We start from the raw sequence: 24,104 nt of genomic DNA, 5'->3' as shown, positions 1-24,104 counted from the left end.
CAGTGATGCCTGCACTATTAGAGTGATCCTGGCCCTTGTCCATGTGCATTTTATACCCTGGCCAATTGGCAATGGCCACTTTAGGAGGGCTTTGTGCCCAGATTGTCCTGCAGCCATAGCCAAAAGCATGTGTATGTTCCCTTCTGCCCACCCCCCATGCTTCATTGACCTCATTCAATCTGTCTGTGTACTGCTTCTATAAGAGATCAGTGGGCACCTCATACTGCTCCCCTCCCATAATTGCTGATGTCCAGTCCCTGTATACTCCTGGTGATGTTCTTACTTTGTAGAGAATTTCCTTTTCCTGTTCAGAAACCTTTTAAATAGTTTGGCTGACTCAGGCTATGATACTCTCTCTTTCTCCTTTCCTTCTGCTGTTGCCAGTGCAAGACCCGGATGATGAGCATGTCAAGAAAGCCAGGTAAAATGCCTCCTCCCAGTCCCTGTTTGCTTAGGGCTCGAAGAGTGGGCTCGTGCCTGACCTCTCCAAAGGGGCTCAAAAATGAAATGATGTGACAGTCTGCAAAGCCACTTCTGAGCTTTTTGAAATGTCTCTATCTCCTAATAGGGGCCAGTACAATCTTTCTGTCTGCTGGGGTGGAGGGGATTGAAACCTTCTGGTTTTCTTACATCCTGGTGTTTCAGTAATTTGTGGTGTGCATGATGTGCCTTCCTGTTTTTCTTACTTTCTCTCAAATTTTACCTTTTTTCTTCCCACCTGTCTGTCCCTTTGTTTTTGTTTTTTCCCCAGAGAAAAGTTTGTTACGGAGCTTCAGAGCCCCCGTTACACTCGTCTGCGTGACTGGCACCACCAGCGATCGGCTACTTCACTGAATGTAGTTTCCTAGACAGCCTAGGACAACCTGTCTTGCTTTTCTGATTCCACCTCTTTCTCTGTTGCATGCCCATGTGATGTTATGGGGAAGGGTGCAGTCTGTCTGAGTCCTTCTAACTGTCAAATTAACTTTTTTAAAAAACCCAAAACCTAGAAACCTCCAGCAACTCCTTGGGAAGGAGTAATTGGCATGTGTTGGGGGAAGTAAATGAGAGGAAATTGGAAGTAAGCAGGAGGTCCCTGCTTAATAGCCTCTCACTTCGCATTTTCATGCCATAGCCTCCAATCATGTGTGCGAAGGGGCTTTGTGCACTTGCTTTATCATTAGGTGGGGGAATGGCATTCCTTACCTCTGAAGATGCACCAACACTAGGAAGCTGCTTCTGTTGTTTTTCTTCACTGAATAAAGAAAAGTTGGCCATGGAGACCTCTGTGCATCCTGGGTCCTTATATTTCACTGGGGAAGTTCTACCAAAGCAAGCTTCTGTTGCACAGAGGCTTACTGTCCTTCCTTGGGATTGATGGAACTTGCTGTGTTTTATGAGCTGCCAATGTTTCACTCCCTGACTGAGTATTTCAAAGAAAGAGGAGCCTTCTCCAGCCACATGTTCCTATCTGGCTGGAAAGAAACCCTTCTTGGACTGCATGGCTTTCCCCCCCTCCTCTCTTTATTCCAGCTGCCAGGAATGGTTGCTCTGTAACCATCTTCTTCAGAAAAGGGAGCTCATTCCTCTCTTAGAGGGCTGACACAGTCATGAGAACTTGCAAAACTATCTTGTTAACCACAATACTGTATAAGCAGATTTTTTTTTCTGTGTCAGACTTGTCCTCCTTACACTTGAATAACAGTAGCGTGCCTTAGTTTGGGAAAAGGCTCATTCTGGTTTTAGTTATGCTAATATATAGAAGTTCATATTGGAGCCCCTTAGTGATGGGGCTTTTACCTCTGTAGCCTTTTTTCATGCCTCATAAGTCTATTTGCCAGCACATGAAGATGTCCCTTTTCTCTAGAAAGGGTTTCATCATTGTTTTGACTACAGACATGACACAGACTTCAGCTGTTATCTGTAAAGCGGTGTAATCCACCGCCTCCAAAATGCCTGGAACTAATGCTCAGCCAAATGTTATTGGTCTGGATGAAGGCTGGCTTACTGTTTTCGGTTTTGTAGTAAAAGAAATAAAAATAAATGTTCCTATTCTCTTAACTGTCTCCTATCTCTTTATTTTGTTGTGAAGGTGTGTTTTTTCAGAGTAGTGTGGGCAGCATTGTTCCACATTGGAGTGTAGGCCATTACTTATGAGACATCTCAGCAGAGCTTTCATCTTTACTCACCTGAGGCTTCCTGGTTCTTTGGTATCCTGCATTCCTTTTGAATCCTGGAGCCCTATTCAAAATCTAACAGTGAGCTGTTTTCCCTTTTCTCTGTGCATTAGTTGCTCTGTATAATTGTATATAGTCCTGAGCTTCTTGTACTGGGTTGCTAGTAAACCATAGTGGGCAACAAACAGGATAATGATGATGCAAGAGCCTATCAGGAGCCTATCGACTCCTGCCATACACTGTCTACTATATTGTTAGTTGTTTGGCTTGACTTCATATTAAACTCGAGTGACTTAGTGAGAGGTAAGGATTCACAATGGATTTTTTGGGAGGGAGGCCTGCATAATTTCCTCATTCCAACAAGCTTGCTGTTTTATGGTCTCTGTAGTTACAGCATATCTTTGCCTCTCCCTACCTTGAACTGCATAGAACAACTCTTGCTGAGCTGTAGCATTTCTCATTGCATTGGGAATAAATTTGTTGTTTGTTGTGTTCTTTTAAGTCGTTTCTAACTTATGGAGACCCTAAGGTGAACTTATCCCAGTGTCTTCTTGGCAAGATTTGTTCAGAGGTTTGCTTGTGCCTTCCCCAAAGCTGGGAGAGGGTGACTTGCCCAAAGTCACTCAGTGGTTTTCCATGACTGAGTAGGGATTCAAACCCTGTTCTCCAAAGTCATTGTCCAACACTCAAACCACTATACCATGCTGGCTCTCTGTGGGAATAAACATTCTCCTGTATTTTTCTTTTCTTTTCTTTTTTTTAAAAAAGAGAACATAAATATAGTGAGAAATACCAGGCTTTTCTCTAGTGTGGCATATTGTATGTAAAACTGATTTCCCCAATACGGTAAACTCATGGGCATGCAATTCCTCACCTGCAATCTGAGTGGTATGATTCAGGAAAAAGTTGCACCCTGTGCTCCCACAAGTCACTCCTTCCAACCGACCCAGGTGCCTGTTTAAGGCCTCAGAAGGGAAGGATCTTGACAAGCCCACTTGCTGCTCCTCATCCTTCTTCTTGTTTCCAGGATTTTCCTGGGAGCCACTGTGGAGGGCCTCTGACTCTTACAGGCAGCTCTTGTTTCAAGCCCTCTCTCATTTCATGTGCCATTCTCCACCTTACCTCTGATAAGATGGCTTCTGCTCCTGAGAAGATCTCCTTTGTTGCCCTTGGCTAGGAGAAGGGTATTTGCGTCCAAGAGCTTATTTTGGGTCTTCTACTGGAAAATGGGTATCTCCACACTGCAGTTCTCCCACAGTTCACCCTGGAACCCATTCCCCCAGTCCTCTTCCTCTGTCTTATTCCAGCATCTTTGGGAGGTGCCCCACACTCATAATAACATATGTCTTCCTTAATGAGACACAAAGAGGCTGAGTGGCCCTCTTTTTAGTCAGAAAGCTTGGGTGTATGGAGAAACCAACACATTGAACCATATGGCTTTGGGGGATTGGGCTTCATGCACCTACTTGAGATGCCATTTGCCAGAGCCCCATGCCTAAGCAACTTAGGTATGCTTAGTGTGACTAAACAGCTACTATGATCATCACCCCAAACTTTCAAAATACTTTCCAAAAAAAGTGTTCTAGAGTGGAGGGAGTGATTAGCAACATGTTTCTTGTGGGCAGAGTTAGGATTGGGTTGAACTTGAGGGAAAATTTCAAAAGGTTAAGAATACACTTCAGTAATCCTACAATATGTCTGGGATGTGACTGGAGTCTCCTCTTTGGATATTTTCAAGCACATTTCTGATAGGAGAAGGAGCTGGCCTGGGGGATCTGGAATAGATGTGGGGTTCTGTTCTGTTTTACCAAAGTAGGTTGTGGAATTTGTGCATGAATGTGAGTGAGAGCAAGCAATTTTGTGTTGTTTTTTTAAAAATTTGCTGCCTTTTATGAGTCTGCTAGAGATTAGTGTAAAGCCCCTCAGGGTAAAGCGACTGTTAATTACCATTGCTAAACTGGGTCCTGTTGTAAAGCAGATGGCTAGCCAAGCACTGTAACTACCTGATCTTGAATGCATTCAAACTATTGCATTTTATTATACTCTGTGCCTTAGTTTTCATGCCACTTTCTATTCTGCTAGTCCTCTAATGCAGGCTTTTCCTACTGGCTACAATAGAGAGGCCTTATAGGTTATGCTGGTCCTACATTTTCATGTTATCACAATGCTGGTGGGGTGGAATTATACCACTGCAAAATGTGGTGTCCTAGGAACTGTGCCACTAGTACAGGAAGGCAATTAGTTGTTCAGCACAGGAAAGGAATACCTCCTTTAAACAGACACATATATCCAGTTTTATCTGCCTGTGTGCCAAGTCCGGTAGCCAATTAAGGAACTTGCTCTTTCAAACACACACATACCTCCATTTTTATCTGCTTGTGACTCAAGTCCTACAGCAATTGTACCTAAGAAAAAGGCTTTTGGTGGTTTTGGTGATTCTGTGCAAGATATAATATGCTCTTCAGACTTATTTTTTAAGAGAAGAGTGAACTAGGTCATCAAACCTTTGTTCTTTTAACGTATATATGGTGACTGTAGACTGTATTCAGAGTTCTAAAAGTATATGAAGCACCTCTCCTTTTTTAGGCTTTGCTAAACATGGACTCTCTCTTTGGTCCTACAAAGAACAGAAGACAAATGCCCTCTTTGCACATAAATTTTTGGAAGATGAGTTGTTTCTTTCTCTCATTGTGGTCTTAGCATTGGCCTCTGTTCCTCTTAACACTGATCATCCTGGATTTGCCAGCCCAGCCAATAGGGGTCACTGCCACACACGGCGTGTGGGTATATTTCCCACTACCACCACTTGGTGCCACAGATACTCTCTTACACCTGTCCGGACTTTGTTCCTTCTGTGAGCCCCTTGAAGTCTGGGAACATCCCTATAGGCCTGGAATCCCACTTCATTGACTTCTTAAACCAGGTCTAGTCACCAGCCTTGGCCAGGAGGTGGGATAAAGGGGCTAGCTTGTATGGAACTAATTGGTTATTCTGTAGCCAGGTCTCCATGCCGGATCTGTCTTCGGTGCCATCCTTGAAAGCGGAGCCTGGATATGGTAAGTTAGGAGAATGTCACCCATGGGAAACTCTAACCAGCCTCTAACCAGTCTGCTTGCTGGGGAAGCTTTGGGAGCACTGGTATCTCTTTTTCTTGCCTGTGAAATCATGTTGGCACTTTAAAACCTCCCTTCAGCTTGAAGTAATGACATTTTCATCTACATGCATGTCCATGAGTAATGGCCAGTTCTTTCTTCTAAAAGAGAGGTCCCATCTATCCAAATCTGAAGGTCAGAATTGTTCGCAGAACTTGGAAACTGTTTGTACTACAACTGCTAGGTTGTGCCACAATCCCCTGTTACTAGAACTGGGACTTACAGTGTTAAAAAAGTAACTTCCAAGCTTTATTTGCTCAGGCTCTAGACATAAAGCCACAAAATAGCCCATGCACGTTTCAGATCACTCACGACCCAGTTAACAGAAAGTGCCAGATGCTTTGTGTAACCATTCTAGGCTCTGCTGCTCCAAAGCCTGCACCTGTCTCAGGCCCTGCCAGTCGGCCACCCTGGGCTGTGGATCCTTCCTTTGCTGAGCGATATGCCCCAGACAAAACCAGTACGGTGCTGAGCAAGCACAGCCAGCCGGCCACTCCAACACCTATGCAGAACCGCAACTCCATCGTCCAGGCTGCACAGCAAGCACCAGAGAGTGCCAGCAAAACCCCCATCTGCTACCAGTGTAACAAGATAATCAGGTGAGCAGTTAGGACTTCATGGAGGACTCCCTACCCCGGCTCAGCTGACTGGTAGCTGGACATGGAAACTGACTTCCTTGCTGGTCATTGCATGACAGGAGATATGGAAGTTTTGTCTGCAGTAGTGTGTCTGTGATGGCTCATTACAGTGTGCAAGTTGTTGCTTGATGAGGGTAAGGGTGGTTATAGACAAGTTATGTAAACTAAGGCTTAGGGGCTCAGATGATGAGGGATCATTAAACAAATAGAAATAAAACATTTAGTTCTTATTAATGATGTGCAGCCTCTTAAATGTAAGATAATTGAGGGCCTCAACATCTCTTAGCTCAGTTTTGATTATGATAACATAATTGTGAATTGTGAATTGGGCCTCAAAGGTGTTCCCTTTGCTTAGTATAGATTTACAATCAACCATTTCATAGCAGCAGGAGGAATTTGTCCTCTTGCAGTTCCTCATGGGGCAGGAGGTGACCTATAATATCTGATTTTCCCAAATAGATCAAAGGGGTTCTTACTCATAACCAGGTTCGTTGCTATCTCAGTGTTAACCCTTTCTCTTTCCTTTTCACTAGAGGGCGTTATCTGGTGGCCCTGGGCCGCTATTACCACCCCGAGGAGTTCACTTGCTCACAGTGCAGGAAGGTGCTAGATGAGGGTGGCTTTTTTGAGGAGAAGGGCTCCATCTTCTGCCCCAAGTGTTATGACATACGCTATGCACCCAGCTGTGCCAAGTGCAAGAAGAAGATTACAGGGGTGAGTTTAACTGGAACACAGCTTTCAGAGTCACAGGCTGCACATTCCAATGTCATCAGTCAATCTGTCAATCAATAAATCCACTTTATTTATACCCCACCATTTCCTCAAGACTGGGACTTAGTGTAGATAATTAAAAAAACACCTAAAATAACATGAGGGTAAAAAGGTTTTTAAAAATAATATTAAAATAGCATTAAATTTTGTATAGGATTAAACTCATTTAAAACAGTCATTTCAAAGCATGGAATAAAAGTACTACATAAGAAACCCTTTTTACATGTAAACCAATCAGTTGCCATAATCCTGATCAAATAAGAAATGTTTTTGCCTGATAAGGAAAGGACAAGAAGGAAGGAATCAGCCTAGCCTCCTTAGGAAGGAAGGTTAGGAGTCTGGGAGTAGTCACATAGTATGCCCTCTCTCACATTCCCACTAAATGTCCTTGTTCAGATAGTGAGATAGAGAGAAACCTTCCCCTAAAGATCTTAAAAATTCATGTGGGAAGAAACGGTCTTTCAGATAGCTTGGACCCAGGCTTTATGGTTTATGAGCACTTAGGACCACAGTATTACCCTTTGTCCCCATCTTAGAAAGAGCTATGTATTTCTGTTACAGTAAACTTTGCCTTCCTACGGTAACAGCAAATATGTTGTTGATCCCTTTTAGTTAAGGGATGAGGAAGCTATAGGCCTGTTACAGACTGCCTAAATAAAGCTGCTTCAGGTCTCTTTGGAGGTATGCTATTTAAATGATGCATGCATCCTAAGAATCCGGAAGCTGCACCAAAGCCACACTCCAGTGCTTAGGAATGGAGTGTGGCTATCGGCACGACCTCCAGACTGTTAGGACCCATGCATCATTTAAATAGCATACCTCCAAAGAGACCTGAAGCAGCTTTATTTTGGCAGTCTGTAACAGGCCATAGTTTTTTTAGATGTTGTTTGGACTAAAACTCTGATCATTTCAGCCAATTGGCAGTACTTTTTGGGGCTGATTGAAGCCCAGCAACAACTGAAGGCCACAGATTCTCCATCTTTGCATTATTACAGTTCAAGTGCTGGTGCCTAAAACTCTGCTCAGGGAAGAGTGCAGTGCAGAGCTTGTATATAGGTTCAAAAAGATAATATTTTCTACTATCCACATTTTTCATTATCCACAAAAAGTCCTGGAACATATCCTACACAGATAGGGGGGAGGTACTGTAACCCTGCATCTTGGCTTAGAAAATGCAGCCTTATAGTGGAGTAAAGTCACATTCTTGCATTTGCTTTAGGAAATTATGCATGCCTTGAAGATGACCTGGCACGTTCAGTGCTTTATCTGTGCTGCCTGCAAGACACCCATCCGCAATCGTGCCTTCTACATGGAAGAAGGGCAGCCTTACTGTGAAAGAGGTATGAAGAAATTTGCTTGTAGTTCTGTAGTGCAGAGTCCTCACTCTCAACCAGGCACCCTGTTGTTGTGTTTTTTACAACTCTCATCATCCCAGCCAGCAGAGCTGTTCATTTGGGATGGTGGGAGTTGTAATCAACACAAGGAGAAGCTGGAGGGGAGATTAGACAAGACTTTCCAAAAGAAATGGGTTTTTGTTGGGAAACACCTTGGATGACCTTAAATACTATTCCTACATTATTAAGTAAAAGGTGTGTTGAATGGCCTTAGTCTCTCCTGGAATGGGAATATCTAGCACCAAATCAGCCTTCTTCAGAAAAGAGTGGAGAACAGGATGGGAAATATATCATTTCTACATTTGCCTTCCCTTTCATGGGCAGTTTACAAAACCCTTGTAATGGTGGCAGCATTCTCTGACCCTGGCCTGACTGCCCCCTTGGTGATGGTTGCTGGGCAGTGCCAATTCTGCTAGATTGCTATGGAGATGATAGAATAGCACCTGCATCACAGAGCAGGCCATAGGGCATGCTGGGAAATGTTGTTTTTTCCCTTCATTCTAGTACTGACAAGCATTATCCTTGTCTGGAATATTCCACTGAGAGGTTTATAGGGGGAGAAAGATTTCAGAAATGAAGTGGCCTCCATTCCCACCCCCACATTATCTGATGCTGTGAAAGGGTCTGGAATTCTCCCAGATGAATGAACAGCTGCCTTTCATCATAAGCTGGGCAGGGTGGGGAGGGCCTGTGTGCAGAATTCTTAACAGCATGTGCAGCCTTGCTTGACATAACTGCAAGGCTTGTCTGCCATCTCCTCGGTGTCTTTGGCCTTCCAGCCCAACAGGCTCCAGAGCAACATTACAGTTGGTTAGCTCAGCGAGGGCCTTGATTAAAACAGCAGAGGCATGTGTGCTAGAGTGGCGGCAGTGTTTGCGCGCGTGTGTATAGGATAATAGGAGAAAAACAGCACTACAGAAGCAGAGGGATTCCTTGGGCAGGAATAGCAGATTTGTGGATTAGGATGAAAGATGAAGCCTTTGAATTAATGCTGAGCTACACCTAGTAGCAACACAGTGGAAAGCCTGTAGTTCAGTGGTAGAGTACAGTGGGATTGGAACAGATCTCTGTCTGAAAAGCTGGAGGGTTGATGCCAGTCGGCATAGCTACGGCATGATGGACCAATGGTCTGATTCAGTATGAGGCAGCTACCTATGTTCCTAATAGCTCTTCTATTAGAGGTGACACAATAGTGGCCTGAAACAGATGGGCAGCCAGGGACAGCTTCTGACTGCTATTGGGGGTGTATCGTTTACATGACACACAACGGGAAGCCATACCGGGGCCATACCAAGGCTGCCTAATGTGACCCAAAACCAGCCCCAGGAAGAGTGGAGCTTTTCCACTCCTATTTGGGGACACAAGAGGAGGTGCCCTCAGGGCCACAGCGTGTGTTCACCATGGTCCCAGGGCAATTGGGCTGGGAGCGGCTTCTAGCCACTCTTTCCTGCCCGTCTGCTTCGCCCCAGCTACGTCTAAATTTTTGAAGGGATGTCATATAGAAGATGGAGCAAGCTTGATTTCTGCTGCTCCAAACACTAGGGCTGCATCTGCACTACAGAAATAATCAAGTTTGACACAACCTTAACTGCTATGGCTCAGTGCTATGGAATTCTGGGATCTGTAATTTGTTGTAGCACCAGAATTCTCTTACAGAGAAGGCTAAATGTCTCACAAAACTACAGTTCCCTTAATTCCATAGCATTAAACCATGGCAATGAAAGTGGTGTCAAACTGGATTATTTCTGCAGTGGAGACGCAGACTAGGACGCAGATCAGTGGATTCAAGCTAAAAGAAAAGAGTAGCCTAAAATAACTTCGTGATGGTAAGAGCTGTTCAACAGCAGAATATGCTGCCTCAGAGTGTGGTGAAGTTTCCTCCTTGGGAGGTTTATAAACAGGGGCTGGATGTCCATCTGTTGGGGGTGCTTTGGTTGTGTCTTCCTGCATGGCAGGGGTTGGACTGGATGGCCCTTGTGGTTTCTTCCATCTCTATGATTCTCATATGGTCCTTCAAGTAAGATATTTGTTCTGAGAATGCATGCCCTGCTGATTGTTTTGGTCTAAGCATAATGTCTCTTTTTCTTTGTTCCCTCCGCCCCTCAGACTATGAGAAGATGTTTGGAACCAAGTGCCGTGGCTGTGACTTCAAGATAGATGCTGGTGATCGCTTCCTTGAGGCACTGGGCTTCAGCTGGCATGACACTTGTTTCGTCTGTGCGGTGAGCGCACATACACGCATACACACATCCATGCTTGCAAGTCTTAATCCAGCTCTATATGAATCTTGCTCTGTTACACTTCAGGGACAATTTGTGATAAAGGGGCTCAAGATGGTGCTCCCAGGCAGGGGCAACATTTGCTAGCATAAAGCTTGTTATCAAGCAAAGACTCTTCTGCTGGTGGCATAGTGAATAGAACCGCTTGGTTTATCCCATCCAGGTTTCTTTCATAGCCTTGTGGCAAACAAAGTTGGTGCCTCCCGCTGAGGCTGACAAATAAATCTTAGCAGGCAACAGATGTCAGTGTGAAACTGTGCATTGGCAGACACTGGGCAGCTTCTGTGGCATTGCCCTTCCCTTTTGTCCTTGTGAATGAATGAGGGGGTGAAATGGGGGGGGGGGCAGAATGATTGGTTTCACTGAGTTGCTTCTTTTATCTGCAGATCTGCCAAATCAACTTGGAAGGAAAGACTTTCTACTCCAAAAAGGACAAGCCCCTGTGCAAGAGCCATGCTTTTTCCCATGTTTGAGAGGGATGGAAATGGATTGGAGAGGAGAAAACCTGACTGCCCAAGTGCTGCCTGCCCTAGCCCTGCATCCTTCCTTCCCCACACCTCATCTTGAGAGAGAGAGAGACCACAGTGGGCCCAGACCCCTCACTAGACAATCATTCCCACTGCGGATGCAACACGGTTGTACTTGAGGAGGATTTAGTTACATGGATTGAGACCATTGCCTGTCTTTCTCTTTCTTTCCTTTTTTAAACATAGAGTTCTATTCTACATGATCACTCAGTGATGGGGCAGGATCACTAGCAAATCCTCCCATGCTGGAAGCCATAGTGTCATTAGTGAGAAGGACTTGCCCATACCTCTGTTGTTCTTGTGCCAGCTGCAGCCAAAGAAGGGGGAGGCCTAGGAATTTTACTCCCTAGTGGAACAATCCCAAATGTTAGTACTGTTCTGAAGATACCTGGCCTTCCCTAGTTTTCATTTTCTCCAGTGTGTGTGAATGCTTGCTGTGAAGTCCTTGGGGGACAACAGCTTTTCCTAAAATCTGTCAGAGTACAGCTTGTTCTTGCTGCTCCCTTTGTCCTTTGCAATCCAGCTACTCAAGAAAGCATTGGAAAACATTCCTGCAATCCAGACTGGATCAATGGTGCACCAGTCTCTCTTGCCTTTTGTTCATATTTTCACATTTAGCAGGAGCCCACTCCAAACATACTAGCAAAATTGCTTTTTACAAAGTCTTTCAATGAAACACAAAGTTTTCTCCAAGACTTCTAGTTTGATAACAATAGTGTTTGCAGACTAAGAAGACCCCAATCCCAGGGAGAAATTACCTGTTGCTAGGGTAAAAGCACTGTGCTGCATGTTGCAACAGGCCAAGTAAAAATGATGCTAAATGCTGTGGAGAACAGAGGCATTGCCAGTGCCAGCTTCTTCTCATCAGCCAAAACTGCTTCTCCCTCACAATGACATGAAGATGCAATCATTCCCCAGTACACAGTGTGCATCTGCCAGTAGCTCACAACCCCTGGGCCAGAATTGACCCCAAAGCATCCTTACCAAAGAGTCATTATTTCTGTTTTGATCAAAGTGTGTTTCCCAGAACCATCTTGTCTGGCTGGGAGTCTGTAATTCTTTCACTGCAGTGATGACTTCCTTCAGTGCCTAATAAAATATGTCTTTTAATCCTTTCTCACTTTTGTGCGCTGTGGTTATTGCTGAGCCCACACAGGGTGTTGTATGGGGTATTAGAGGTGAAGAAATTGGCCGCAAACTACAGGTGGGACTATAATATGGGGCACTTTAACACCTATTGGTTATATTGGTTTCTATCCAACCAGATCCCTTTCATCATGCTCAGAGTGAAAAATCAAAAGGAGTGATTTTATGGAAATGTCAGATCCATGGCTCGGGGCCTTAATACGTCTGTTATTGGCACAGTTGAAGAAGATCTTTGGCAGTACAGGTGCAGGGCAGTAAAGTGGAATAGCTTAGCTGAACATCAAGCACGAAGGACATCTTGTTATTACACATGGTCAAGAATTCAGCTTCATTACACCTATCTTGGTTTTGGTCACATTTAATGAAAAACCACCTATCTCATGCAACACGTTCAGCATATTAGTGCACTGTGATCTTTCATGGAAATATTGGAAATGATAAAACACGTTGGGATTAAATGGAGGAAGATAATAGTGTATTGGCAAAATCGTACCTAGAAGTGTACAAAGTTAATGACATATTCTCAAGAGAATTGCACCTTCTAAGCTAGTACAGTATACACTTGCCACAAAGTGCAGTGATGGGAAGTGGCACCAATTCAGACACACTTACCTTCTTGTCAAGCAAATAGCCACAGGGCTACTTCCCTTCCCCATGCCCCTTTCCTCCTCTGAATTCAGGCATAGTTTCTTCTTCCTATTTATTTTTTAAAATAATTTGCGTGCAGCTCTTTACAACTTAAGTCTTACATGTGCTTCCTTCTTCTTAGTGCTTACCTTAATGCTTCTGTTGTACTGGCCCCTTAGTGGCTCATTTCTGTGGCTGGCTCTTATTCTAACTTCTGCTTTGGTGGTTATTACCGATCCTATGTTTGGCAAAAGAGCCTTCCTTGCTCTTTGCAGATTTTTGCTATTGTGACCTAGTTTGTGCTGGTTTTGATTTTTTGTACAAAGGGCATAATATTAGGATGGAGGTTGCTTTAGTCCTGTCATAATAGAATCTTTTTGGTCACTTGATACTCCATCCTGGGAGAGTTCTCCCCCCAGGATGTCCTGTGTCCGTTTTTAGTAGAGTCCTCCTGCCTCAGGCAGCCAAAGCATCATGACAGCCACAGAGTAGATGAATTCTTTGGGGGAATAATCACAAGGAAAATAATTAGTTGATAGTCTATAAACAGAGCTTAGGTTGGATGGGATTCCCAGCCAGACCCCATTCATAAATTGTTGCTTGGGTGTGGGGAGCTCAGGGCAGGGTGCAGAGCTGGCAAGTGCTACCTTGTGGACTATAATTCCCAGAATCCCCCAGCCACAGGACATGCTGTATGGAGGTTTCTGGGAACTGTCATTTAAAAGAATATTTCCAATGTAGTGTAGTGGTTTGAATGTTGGACTATGATTCTGGAGAACAGGGTTTGATTTCCCGCTTAGCCGTTAAACACGCTGAGTGATGTTGGGAAAGTCACATGCTCTCAGCCTCAGGGGAGGGCAATGGCAAACGTCTGAACAAATCTTGCCAGGAAAACTGCATTATAGGTTTGCCTCAGGGTCAGTGTGTCTCCCTAAGTCGGAAATGACTGGAAGGCACACAGCAACATTTCCAAGCTCTAATGGAGATCTTGGATAGTTTTGAAGGTATCCGGCAACATTTTTTTAGGTCTGTGCCCATTGAGTTTGGGATGTATCAAATAGACAGTCTGTGAAGCAGGAGGATTATTGCCCCGTCCCCACAGTTTCTCTCCCACTTAGGTCACCTCTGCAGCTGCTCAGACTGATGAGTGCATTGCTGTTGAAAATCTCATGAGTTTTGGCTGGGACAGCCAGGTGCCTGAGGAGGAAAAATTTGAACACCCTCACACTTGACGAATGTTGGCACCTACTTCACAAGGTGCCATGAGAACCCAGCTGCTGCCCACACAGTGGGAGTGAGCCTGTATGTGACTTCAAGGTCTTCTGTGAAATTGACTGCAGAGAAAGGTAGGAATCTGAAATCTTTTCTGATTCCTAATAGCTGAGTTGAGTTTGAGGAAGGCTGAAACAAACCGTGGGAGTCTTGTTCCAAAGAGGATTTTAGGTGATATGATGATGCCACTCTTGCTGATGATAAGCACTTCTGTATTTGCTACTGGGTACATCGTTTTGATCATTCAAAGCTAGGCTCTGATTATTATGTAGCTACCAGGAGTGCTAGTAAGAAAAAAGGGATGGCCAGCAGGTAACTCATTGGTTGCTTTATATATTACACCCAAAACTTCTGAGTGAGAAAATGCAAGACAAATCCTGAATAGGCTCAGTGGTGCCTAGTATGTGTATGGATGGAGTTTTGATGGCCCTTTCTACACCTATTGGGCTTGATCACGTAACACATCTTTTTAACTGAAAGTGGCTTTTGATCATTTCCAGGCTCCCCTGGCTGAGAGCTTCTTCACTGGTTCCTCCACAAGGATGAGTTACTCTCAAAGGTGTTACAAGGGCCTGTGCAGAGTGACCAGATGCCCTAACTGCAAAGGAGGACAAGACACTGCAAAATGGAGGACCTTGGAAAAACCCCTGGAGACATGACCAAAGAAAAACTAAACACACTAAGAAATATAAATCCATGCTCCAAATGGAGGCTGTTTTGGAATTCCTCCTGGGCAGAAGGCAGAAATGCAGGACGTGTCCTGGAAAAGACAGACCCTGGGCCTGCAAGAGACAGAGAAGAAAGAGAGGCTTCCTTGAGAGGGGCTGACATTAGCCCCTTGGCCTCTTTCGGTTTTTGAAAAATTTAAACCTAGTGGCAAGCAAGGTTTAGCCCTAACTTTCTAGGGGTTTGGTTGCTCCCTCATTGGTATGCTGATGGTCCTCCTCCACTTGCCCAGGGTCACTGCAAAAGAGGAGAAGGCATCACAAGATAAGGACATGCAAATGGAGGCTGTGACCAAAATTAAAGCTAAACACACTCGTATCAATAGAAATCCATGCTTCGTAGTCATGCTCCAAATGGAGGACATTTTGGATTCCTCCTGGACAGAAGGCGGAAATGCAGGTCATGTCCTGGAAAAAGAGTACGGCTGGCCACCCTGACTCCAGAATGAAGGGACATTGAAGACAAAATGAGACCAAACTATAAAGCTAAAACCACTCCTTATCACTCTAAATCCCTGCTTCCTCAGTCCTGCTCCCAATTTGGACATTTTGGGTGCCCTAACAGCAAAGGAGGACAAGACACTGCAAAATGGAGGACCATTAAAAAAACCCAACCCTGGAGACATGCCCAAAGAGAGCCTCCCCCCCCCCTGCTTCTTAGTCATGCTCCAAGTGGAGGGTGTCTCGGGATTCCTCCTGGGCAGAAAGGGGGCTCAAAGTGGAGGACGTGGCCTGGGAAAGGAGGACGGCTGGCCCCCTCCCCTGACGCCTGCTTCTCCAGGCGCCTGCAGAGTGCTGCGTCGCAAGATGGCTGATGGTCCCAGCCAGCCCCCCCCCCCGTCCCCATTGGACAAATAGGGGGCTGGAGGGGGTGGGAGGGAGGCAGGGAGGGGAGTCCAGGCTTGGGAGGGCGGCTGGCGCTAGGACCGGCTTTGGTGGCAGGCGGAGCTTGAGCCTCCTGGCCCTCCCTCGCCCGCCACCGCTGCTGCTGCTGCTGCTGCAGTGTCTCCTGGAGGCTGGCGAGCGGTGGCCTTCCTCCTTCTCCCCTTCCCCTTGCAGCAGCAGCAGCAGCAGCAGCAGTAGCAGCATCCTCCTCCGCCTCCTCCTCCTCCTCCTCCTCCTGCTGCTGCATCCCCTCCGCCGGCATGGCTGGCGTCAGCTTCAGTGCCAACCGCCTGGAGCTCCTGGCCTCCTACCAGGAGGTGATCGGGGAAGACAGCCCCACCGACTGGTAAGGAAGGAAGGCAAGGGGATGCCCCCCTCTCTTTGTCCCGCCGGTGGGGCTGGGGAGGGGGCGGCGGAGGCCGACACTGCCACTGCTTTGTGCCGGGGGGGTGGGGGTGGGCGGTGGCTGCTCGCCCGCTTGCAAGGGGTCTTCTTTCTTTCTTTCTTTCTTTCGCCCCCTCCCCTCCAGGCACGCCCTCCTTTTCCAGCCCCCTCCCGGCCTCCTTCTGCCCAGGAGGAACCCCGAAAGGTCCTCCCATTTGGAGCAGAAGCAGAGATTGAAATGTCTATGAAGTGTTTGGAGTTTTGCTTTGGTCTCCTCCGTGGCCCTTTCCCCGGACGGGCCCCCTGCCCAGGAGGACGAACTCCCCAGTGCCCCCCACCCTCAGCACATCCCTCGGAGTCGGAGGGGGTGGAAACCGCTCTTCTTTGGCCCTGTCCTTACATTTCCCCGCTCCAGGCGTCTCCATTTTGGCGGTGCCTGGTCCTCCTTTGTAGTGGGGAGGGCACCTGGGCTCCCTGTGCCCGAGGAAGGGGGGCACTCCTGCCCCCTAGATGCCCCCCAGCCTGGGACTGGGAGGGAGGGGGAGAGCGGGGCCATTAGCAGCAGCGGCTGCCCAAAATGGTGCAATGGCAACCGGGCCAGGTCGGGGGGCTGTGGGGGGTGTGTGTGTGTCTTGGAGCCAGGCCTCTTTCGGGGGGGGGCTGCTGAGGAGGCTGCTCTCTTGTCTGGCCGCCCCTTTTTGTACCCTGGAACCACGCGACGCCCCCTCCCACAGAAACCCCTCTTGTTGGGGGGCAGCTAAAAACACTCACGTACGTGTAAATTCGGGCTTCTTAGTCAAAATGGAGGAGCCCCTTCTCCCCCCCCCCAATAAAATAACCCCCGGGCTGCCCCCTCCTCTCTTCCCCGGCCCCAGCCTGGGATGCGGTTCCCGCCGTCCCTTCCACCTGCTCCTTCCTTCCCAGCAGCCCGCCTCCCGCCTTGGGCCCCCTTGGCTCTCGGGTGGGCCCCGATCTTCTGGGAGCCCCGCTTCCCCTCAGCCCCCCCTCAGCGCTCGCCCGCCCGCCCGGGGTTTTTTCTGGGGGGGTGGAAAGTTATCTGATAGAGACGCGCCACACAAAGGAAGGTGGGGCCGGTGGAAGAAGCAGCAGCAGGAGGAGGAGGAGGAGGAGGCGGGGGTCTGGAGGCTGGAGGGGAGGAGGGGCGGGTGGGCTGCCAGGAGGAGGAAGGGGAAGGAGGCAGCCATCCCAGCTCCAGCAGAGGAAGGCCATTAAGTGCCGCATCCTTTCACTAGAAGCAGAGAATGAAAGAGGAGGGTGGCCTGGGTCTGTGGCCAGAGGGGCCCTCCTTTCTCCTTGGAGGCTCCATGGGGCCTAGACCTGTCCCCTTCCCCAGCCCTTCTTTGAGGCCAGGCTTTCCACAGATATTTCAACCTCAGCCAGCCAGCCTACCCGCCTTCCTTCTTATCTTCCCTCCCTCCCTCCCTCTCTTTCTCCTTCTTCCTTCCTTCCTTCCTTCCTTCCTTCCTTCCTTCCTTCCTTCCTTTCATCTCTGCATAGAAGAACCTGGGCTTGAAGGCTGCCAGGGAGGGAGGGGGATGAAAGGGGAGTCGTCTCCTACAAAGCCTGAGCCTCCCAAACAATAGGCATGTGCTCCCATTTCCAGAGCCAGCTAGCAATGGGAGAGGAGCAGGGCTGTGGGTGTGTGATGAGGAGGCCTCCTTGTGCCTCTTTCTGCCTAATGGAGGTTCACACTGTGAGCAAAAGGTTCAGGGAGTCTGGCTGCGTTCTCTTCCTTCCTTTGGTCATGCTTTTGAGATTTAGTGGCAAATGATGAAGGGCTTTGCAGCTCTGGCACAGACGTTGCAGGTGATTCCCAAGTAGTTCTGTGGGTGAACCTCTTTCTTTTGTTGAGACACGGTATTGAATGGAGAGGTTCTAGTGATGCTCAAGTTAGCAGGACCACATTTGCCAGGAAACATTTGTTCCCTCATCTTGTAATGACATGAATTCGCACCACTGCTATAGAGCAGTCAGTGAGGTACCCATTATGCAATGGCAGTTCTTTGTCATGTTTAGACCTGGGTCCAGATCATTATCAAACTATGCCTTCTGTCAGACAGCCTTGACATGAGTATCTTACACACTACACAGTCATAGCACTTTGATAGTGCTTTGATGGCCATGGCTGCATGGGATTTTCAATAGAAAAAGTTCTCTGTTGGAGAATTTTAAATATCTTTCGAAGGTGCAAATCCCAAGATGCTATAGGATGAACTCTTGGCAGTTGAACGAGTATCAAAGTGGTGTAACTGTGTCATGTGAAAGAGACCTAAGTCACTGTCTTTCAGCTTCAGTGTCTTCCACCTGTAACATGTTCTGCATATGAACAAGTTAAGGAACAACAGAAAACACTTTGTACTCATTGTGTCTTACATATATGACTGGACATCACTGGGTGTCGTAGTATGCTCTGGGGCACCTCACTGAACTTGGTTCCTCTTTTTAAAAACCTCCGTGTTTTATATATTTTGGAGACCAATCCCATAGTGTGCTTAGACTTCTACATTTTTTTTTAAAAAAGAGTACTGACTCACAATTTAAACTTAGAGATGATTGTTATTGAGGGTTTCATTTACCTTGAATTACTGCTGTTCACTCCCTCCGTCTTCACTGACATGTGCAGGGTTAGTGCTTGCCAGCTTGCTCTTTCTATCTCTCTGTCTTTCTGCAAATAGTTTCTTCAGTCTCCTGAGTCTCCTTCATACTAACTGTGCCACACCCTGCCCTTCATGCTGTCCCTCTCTGTCTGCCAAGAATGCTGTTTCCTGGACCACTGTTGTGGTTTCTTCTTCCCACTCAGGTTGCAGAAAGCTCTTATGTCTCCATAGGCAAAATCTTTGTGAAAGTGCCATGTATAGGGGCCATTTCTGTATTTCTTCCTCACCTGAAGTGGTGCAGGCACGTGGCATCAGGCCAAGGCCAAAGGGTTTTCCCTTTCCCAGCGATCCTTTGATAAAGGCATATTTTCTTATCAGAAGTAGAAACTAGCCCAGTGATTTTCTTTCAACCAACTGGTGGAACCAGGTCCTTCACCTCTGCTACTATAGTTTCTCCTGGGGCTGCCCACATTAGTAGCCCATAGGTCACAAAAGTACAGAATAACAGATAATCTTTATCAGGTAACTTTAGACCCATACCACCCCAGATGTTTTAACAACAGAGTCACTGATCCCTGACCATCATGCTGGTTGGGACCTGATGGGAGTTGTAGTCCAACAGCACCTGCAAGGTGTCAGGATGAGCCAGCCCTTACATGAGCTTCAGACTGGTTTGTGGGGAGCCATACAAATAGCCACAGCTCTTTTGTGGACATTTTTCAAAAACTTTATCAACATTTATCCCCTCAGAGAGTGGTGGAGTCTCCTTCTTTAGAGGTTTTCAAATAGAGGCTGGATTGCCATCTGTCACGAGGAGTGTTTTGTATCTTCCTGCATGGCAGAATGGGCTTGGACTGGGTAGCCCTTGGGGTCTCTTCCAAATGTATGATTCTATTATTTTATCCTACTCTACCTTGATGGCAATAATTTTTCTTCCCTTGCTGGTCTAACTGGTATAAACTTTATGCTGCAGCATCTGCTCCCTTCCCTTCCCCACCTCATTGCTGTAGCCCATAGCTTCACAACCCAGAGGAGGTCCTCTCCTTCTTTGTTGCTGACTTCCCTCCTCCTCTTCCCTCTGAAGCAGAAGGTCTCCAGCTGCTCCTCTTTGCCTAGTTCCTTCCCTTTTTAAGGACACTCCCCTCTGTTTCCAGCTCGAAGCTGGGCCTTGTGGCCTCTTCTTAGGCCTGAAAGGCAGCCTGCATATTGTGTGCCTGCATGCACTAACCATAAAGTGAGTGGGAGTCTGTCCTTGCAAATGGCACACACACTCAGGGGACATTCCATGTTCAGAAAGGCAAGCTCTGGAGGTGGAAGGAAAGGTCACTTACAAAGATGGAGGAGATCTCAAAGGACACAGAGGAGGTGGATGTACCCATAATCTTCCCTTTTAGTTTTCTTCCCAGCTTTAGACTGTAAACTCCTTGGAACAGAGACTTGTCCTCTCCTCCCACTGTAAAAGACTATATACATAGATGGCATCGTATAAATTATACCACTAATTGGAGAAAATGGTGAGGGAACAACTGAGCAAAATTCCTGCAGGGTCTCACCCAGCAGAGTTCCTGGGGCAATAAACCATTTTTGGGATAGGCTAGATAACTGCTGATCCGAGCCATGGGCAATTGAAGTACATACTCCTACCAAAAGCATCAAAGAGCTTAGGTAGCAAGGGAGGAAAAGAAATGGCAGGGAAAGGTCAGTGTGGGAGAAAATCCCTCAAATAGAAAATGGGGTCATTCTTGGAGTTGTCTGCTGCTAGAGGTGGGGTTGAGTGCTCGGAGTGTGCTAATGGATTTGTTTCCAAGGCAATGCTCCTTGTGTATGGAGAAGGGAGTGCAAAAGGGAATCTAGCCTCAGGAGAGCCAGATGCCCCTTAGATGAACTGTTTCAAGGGCAAAGGCTGCCCTCAAGTCACCTGAGTTTCATCCCTCAAAGGATATGGCATTTGTCTGGTACTTTCCAAGATGAGTTCCAGGCTAGAGCCAATAGGATTTCAAAGAGTAAATATTACCCCAGCTGCCCATGGTTCACGAGAGGCTAACTGGCCTGGCCATTCATGTCATGACATAATCTAGCCTCTCGGCACAAGTTCTACTAGCATATTGCTAACCTTAAGCACAATTTATGTTTCCAATACTGTATTGTGTTAGCTATCTCATTCTATTTACCTATCAAACCAATACCACTTTATACCATGTTTCAGGCTCAGGATACACCCCCCTTTCCTCCATTTTATCCTCACAACAACCCTATGAAGTCTGTTAAGGTGAAAGAAAGTATGACTGGTCCGGTGATTTTAATGACTGGTGGGTTATATTAAGTGGTGTCTCTTTGGCCTTTGTCTTTAACTGTAACCCAGCCCTTCTCAACCCACTATCCCCCGGATGTTTTACACTACAGCTCTAGCTAGCATAGTAAATGGCCAGGGATGACAAGAGATGTAGTCCAAAACATCAGGTTGCTGGGGGAGGCTGTTCCAACCACTCCACCACATTGGCTCTCCTCACTTGGAATCATGGAACCTTAAAATTAGAAGGGATCACAAGAATCATCTCGTTCAGCCCCCTACCATGAAGGAATACTAGAGCACTCCTGAAAAATGCCCATCTAACCACCGTTTAAAGACTTTGAAAGATGGTGAGTTGATCACCCTCTGAGACAGCCCATTCCATTGTGGAAGAGCTCTTACAGTAAATAAGTTTTTTCTCATGTCTAGGTGGGCTCTCTTTTCTTCTAATCTGAATCCATTTGGTTTGTGTTCTACTTTCTGGAGCAGCTGAAAGCAAGCTGTGTTTTTTGTGCAATGGTCCTTCTGCTACATGACATCTCTTCAGATATTTAAAGATATCTATCGTGTCACTTCCCTGTTTTCTCTTCTCCAAGCTAAACTTATCCAGCTCCCTCAGTCATGCCTCATAAGACTTGGTTTCCAGACTCCCACCCCATTCTCCTAACCTCCCTCCCTTCCCCTCCCCTGGTACCTTTCTTGGTACTTCATTCTTTTTTGCAATTCAGCCATCCATGCTTGCCATCCTACTAATTGGGATGGCTTTTCTGGGAGCTTCCTTTCCTTTGTTCTCTCCTGCATCATGGGAACATCATGGGCAGCATAAGCACTTTCACCAAGCTCGCCCTCAGAGTGTGGGGGAGGAAACCCCTTTCCATGTGGGGCCCAGATGGGAAGTGTTTCTCTTCCTCCAAGCAGCTTCTTACCTGGTACTTTGGATGTTGTCCTTAAGCCTGCAGTCACCCCTTTGAACCCACTGCAAGTCTCTTTTGCTTTGCTGCATGAATCTCACACTGAAATATACCAGGGCTGGTGAGCAATTTGTGGTGTTCGAATGTTTTTGGACCACAGCTGCCATAATCCCTCACCATTGGTAATGCTGCCTAGGGCTGATGGGAGTTGTAAGCCAACTCTCCTCCACAATTTCTAGATATATAGTTGTTCATCTGTCAGAGGTGTAGCTATGGGGGGGGGGGGGTTGCAAAATGAGGTCATTCCCCCATAATTATTCTGGCTCATCAATGAAATGTTCTTTCAGCTCCCCAATTTTTAACATTGGAGTAATTCAAAACTTCAGTTGAGCGTTTAGAAATACAATTCAGGCATCATGAAGAGACTGCATCAGCTTGAGTATGTATTAAGTGTTAAAATCGCCCATCCCTGTATTAGAGAAACACTGAGATGGTAGCTGAAGCCATAGAGGGATGTGTTTCTGTGTTTGTGCAAAAAGAAAAAGAAAAACGGGATTGAAAGGCATCCCCAACCTGATGCTCTCCATATGTATTGAATGAAGAACCTCACAATCCCCAGCCAGCATGGCTGATGGCTAGATCTGCTAGGGATGGCGGGACTTGTATTCTGGGACATGTGGAGGGCCCCAGGATGGGAAAGAAAGGGAGGCTGCAAGGGCTCTCAGTAGATGACGTCAGGGAGAGGGACTGGGGAAGCCATGTGACTCTGAAAAAGCAGGAGTGCAGCAAGATCGCAGGCCTCTAAACATAGAGAACAGGTGTGCCTCAGTTAATGGAGCTGAATAATCGAATCTTAAGTGTTGGAAGAGACCCCCCAAGGGCCAGCCAGTCCAATCCCATTCTGCCATGCAGGAGTACACAATCAAAGCACTCTCAACAGAAGACCATACAGCCTCTGTTTAAAAGCCTCCAAAGAAGGAGACTCCAGTGTGTATTCCACTGTTGACCAGCTCTTACCCTCAGAAGCACTTCCTAATGGTTAGGTGGAACTTCCTTTTCTGTAGTTTGCATCCATTGCTCTGTGTCCAGTGGAGTAGCAGAAAACAAGCTTGCACCATTCTCAACATGACATCCCTTCAAATACGTTCCTGGGCATTACTTCTTTAACAGAACATTTGGTACCGTACAAAGGTAGGAATAACATGGAAAGAACAGGGATAGATCCCTATACCACACACACAAAAAGAACATTTCAATATGTTTCAGTAAAAAACGCTGGAACCTAACAATATACACTGTGATAGGAAACAAGTAGGTCAGGTAAACCTTTTATAAGTAAACAAAAACTATGATTCTATGAAAAACATTATTGGAACCTTCTAGAGGCCACTTGAAGGCTTCTTTCTGAATGCATCCACTTTTCTTATGATATCTATTTTGGTGGCAATAATAGATCTCTGCTGGGGATTGCTGGCAAGGCAGGCTTATTTGCTCCCCTGTTTTCTCTGTTTTGCTGATCACACATCCCCAGTGAGGAATTTTGGAATTGGCTGCTGTTTGCCTTTCCTCTTCTAGGAAGGCACACACAGCTACAGCTGGGTTGGCTAGCTACAGCAGACTCCCATGCTTTCCCTGCTCAAGTCTGATTGCACTGTTTACTGCAGTCATGCTGCTGCAACTGAACACCAAAAGCCTCTGTTTTTTCAGACCTGCTTCCAATGCTAATATTGCTGAAGACCATCCAACTAGACAGAGGAGGAGGATAAAAAGTGGATGCTGGTCAGGCAAAAGGACACTTTGTAAAGAAGAGCTACTTTAGCAGAGGCCACTGCTCCCTCCTTGCAAGAAGCAGTGTGGTGTAGTGATTTGAGCATTGGACTAGGAATTGAGCATAAAAACCCTACTGGGCAACCTTGGGCAAGTCACACTCTCTCCGTCTCTCTGAAGAAAGTCAAAAGAAAGCCATAAGTCAAAAGTGACTTGGAGACACACAACCACAACCCTTCCTTCCTCACATGTGCCTTCTGCTACCCTTTGAAGAGGAAGGGCTGCCAGAGAGATCCCCCCTCCCTCCTGCAAGCTTGGGTATAAATTTATCTTGCAAGCATGGGGCTTTCTCTTGCACTGCATCTGCATTGCAGAAATAATCCAGATTGACACTACTTTTAACTGTCATGGTTCAATGCTATGCAATCCTGGGAAGTGTAGTTTGTTGTGGCACGGTGGCACAACAAACTACACTTCCCAGGATTCCATAGCATTGAGCCATAGCAGTTAAAGTGGCATCAAACCAGATTACACTCATCCCTCCATATTTGTGGCTTTGATA

At 46.5% G+C, this 24,104-nt stretch overlaps 2 protein-coding genes across 7 annotated transcripts in view; both read left to right on the top strand.

Moving 5' to 3' along the window:
* Nucleotides 1-12,033, top strand: part of LOC149321694 (PDZ and LIM domain protein 7) — a 60,746-nt gene extending 48,713 nt beyond the window's left edge. Inside the window, exons 9-15 of one of the 2 annotated variants that reach the window (XM_089527096.1) lie at nucleotides 385-421; nucleotides 5,154-5,212; nucleotides 5,667-5,907; nucleotides 6,480-6,660; nucleotides 7,937-8,057; nucleotides 10,218-10,333; nucleotides 10,777-12,033. In XM_089527096.1, coding sequence (XP_089383222.1) covers nucleotides 385-421; nucleotides 5,154-5,212; nucleotides 5,667-5,907; nucleotides 6,480-6,660; nucleotides 7,937-8,057; nucleotides 10,218-10,333; nucleotides 10,777-10,863 — 842 coding nt within the window. In that variant the 3' untranslated portion in view covers nucleotides 10,864-12,033. The remainder of the gene's footprint in view (nucleotides 1-384; nucleotides 422-5,153; nucleotides 5,213-5,666; nucleotides 5,908-6,479; nucleotides 6,661-7,936; nucleotides 8,058-10,217; nucleotides 10,334-10,776) is intronic. The other variant, XM_089527088.1, reaches the window with a different exon arrangement.
* Nucleotides 12,034-15,794: 3,761 nt separating this feature from the next.
* DBN1 (drebrin 1) overlaps nucleotides 15,795-24,104 on the top strand; it is a 56,805-nt gene continuing 48,495 nt past the window's right edge. For 3 of the 5 annotated variants that reach the window (XM_089527064.1, XM_089527058.1, XM_089527052.1), the window contains exon 1: nucleotides 15,795-15,918. In XM_089527064.1, coding sequence (XP_089383190.1) covers nucleotides 15,833-15,918 — 86 coding nt within the window. In that variant the 5' untranslated portion in view covers nucleotides 15,795-15,832. The remainder of the gene's footprint in view (nucleotides 15,919-24,104) is intronic. The other 2 variants (XM_089527077.1, XM_089527072.1) reach the window with 2 other exon arrangements.

This window comes from Sceloporus occidentalis, unplaced genomic scaffold (genome assembly GCF_023333645.1).
Source record: "Sceloporus occidentalis isolate IW3139 unplaced genomic scaffold, rSceOcc1.0.p SCAF_1, whole genome shotgun sequence".
Classification (NCBI taxonomy): Eukaryota; Metazoa; Chordata; class Lepidosauria; order Squamata; family Phrynosomatidae; genus Sceloporus; species Sceloporus occidentalis.
This window is presented reverse-complemented; position numbering and strand designations above follow the sequence as displayed.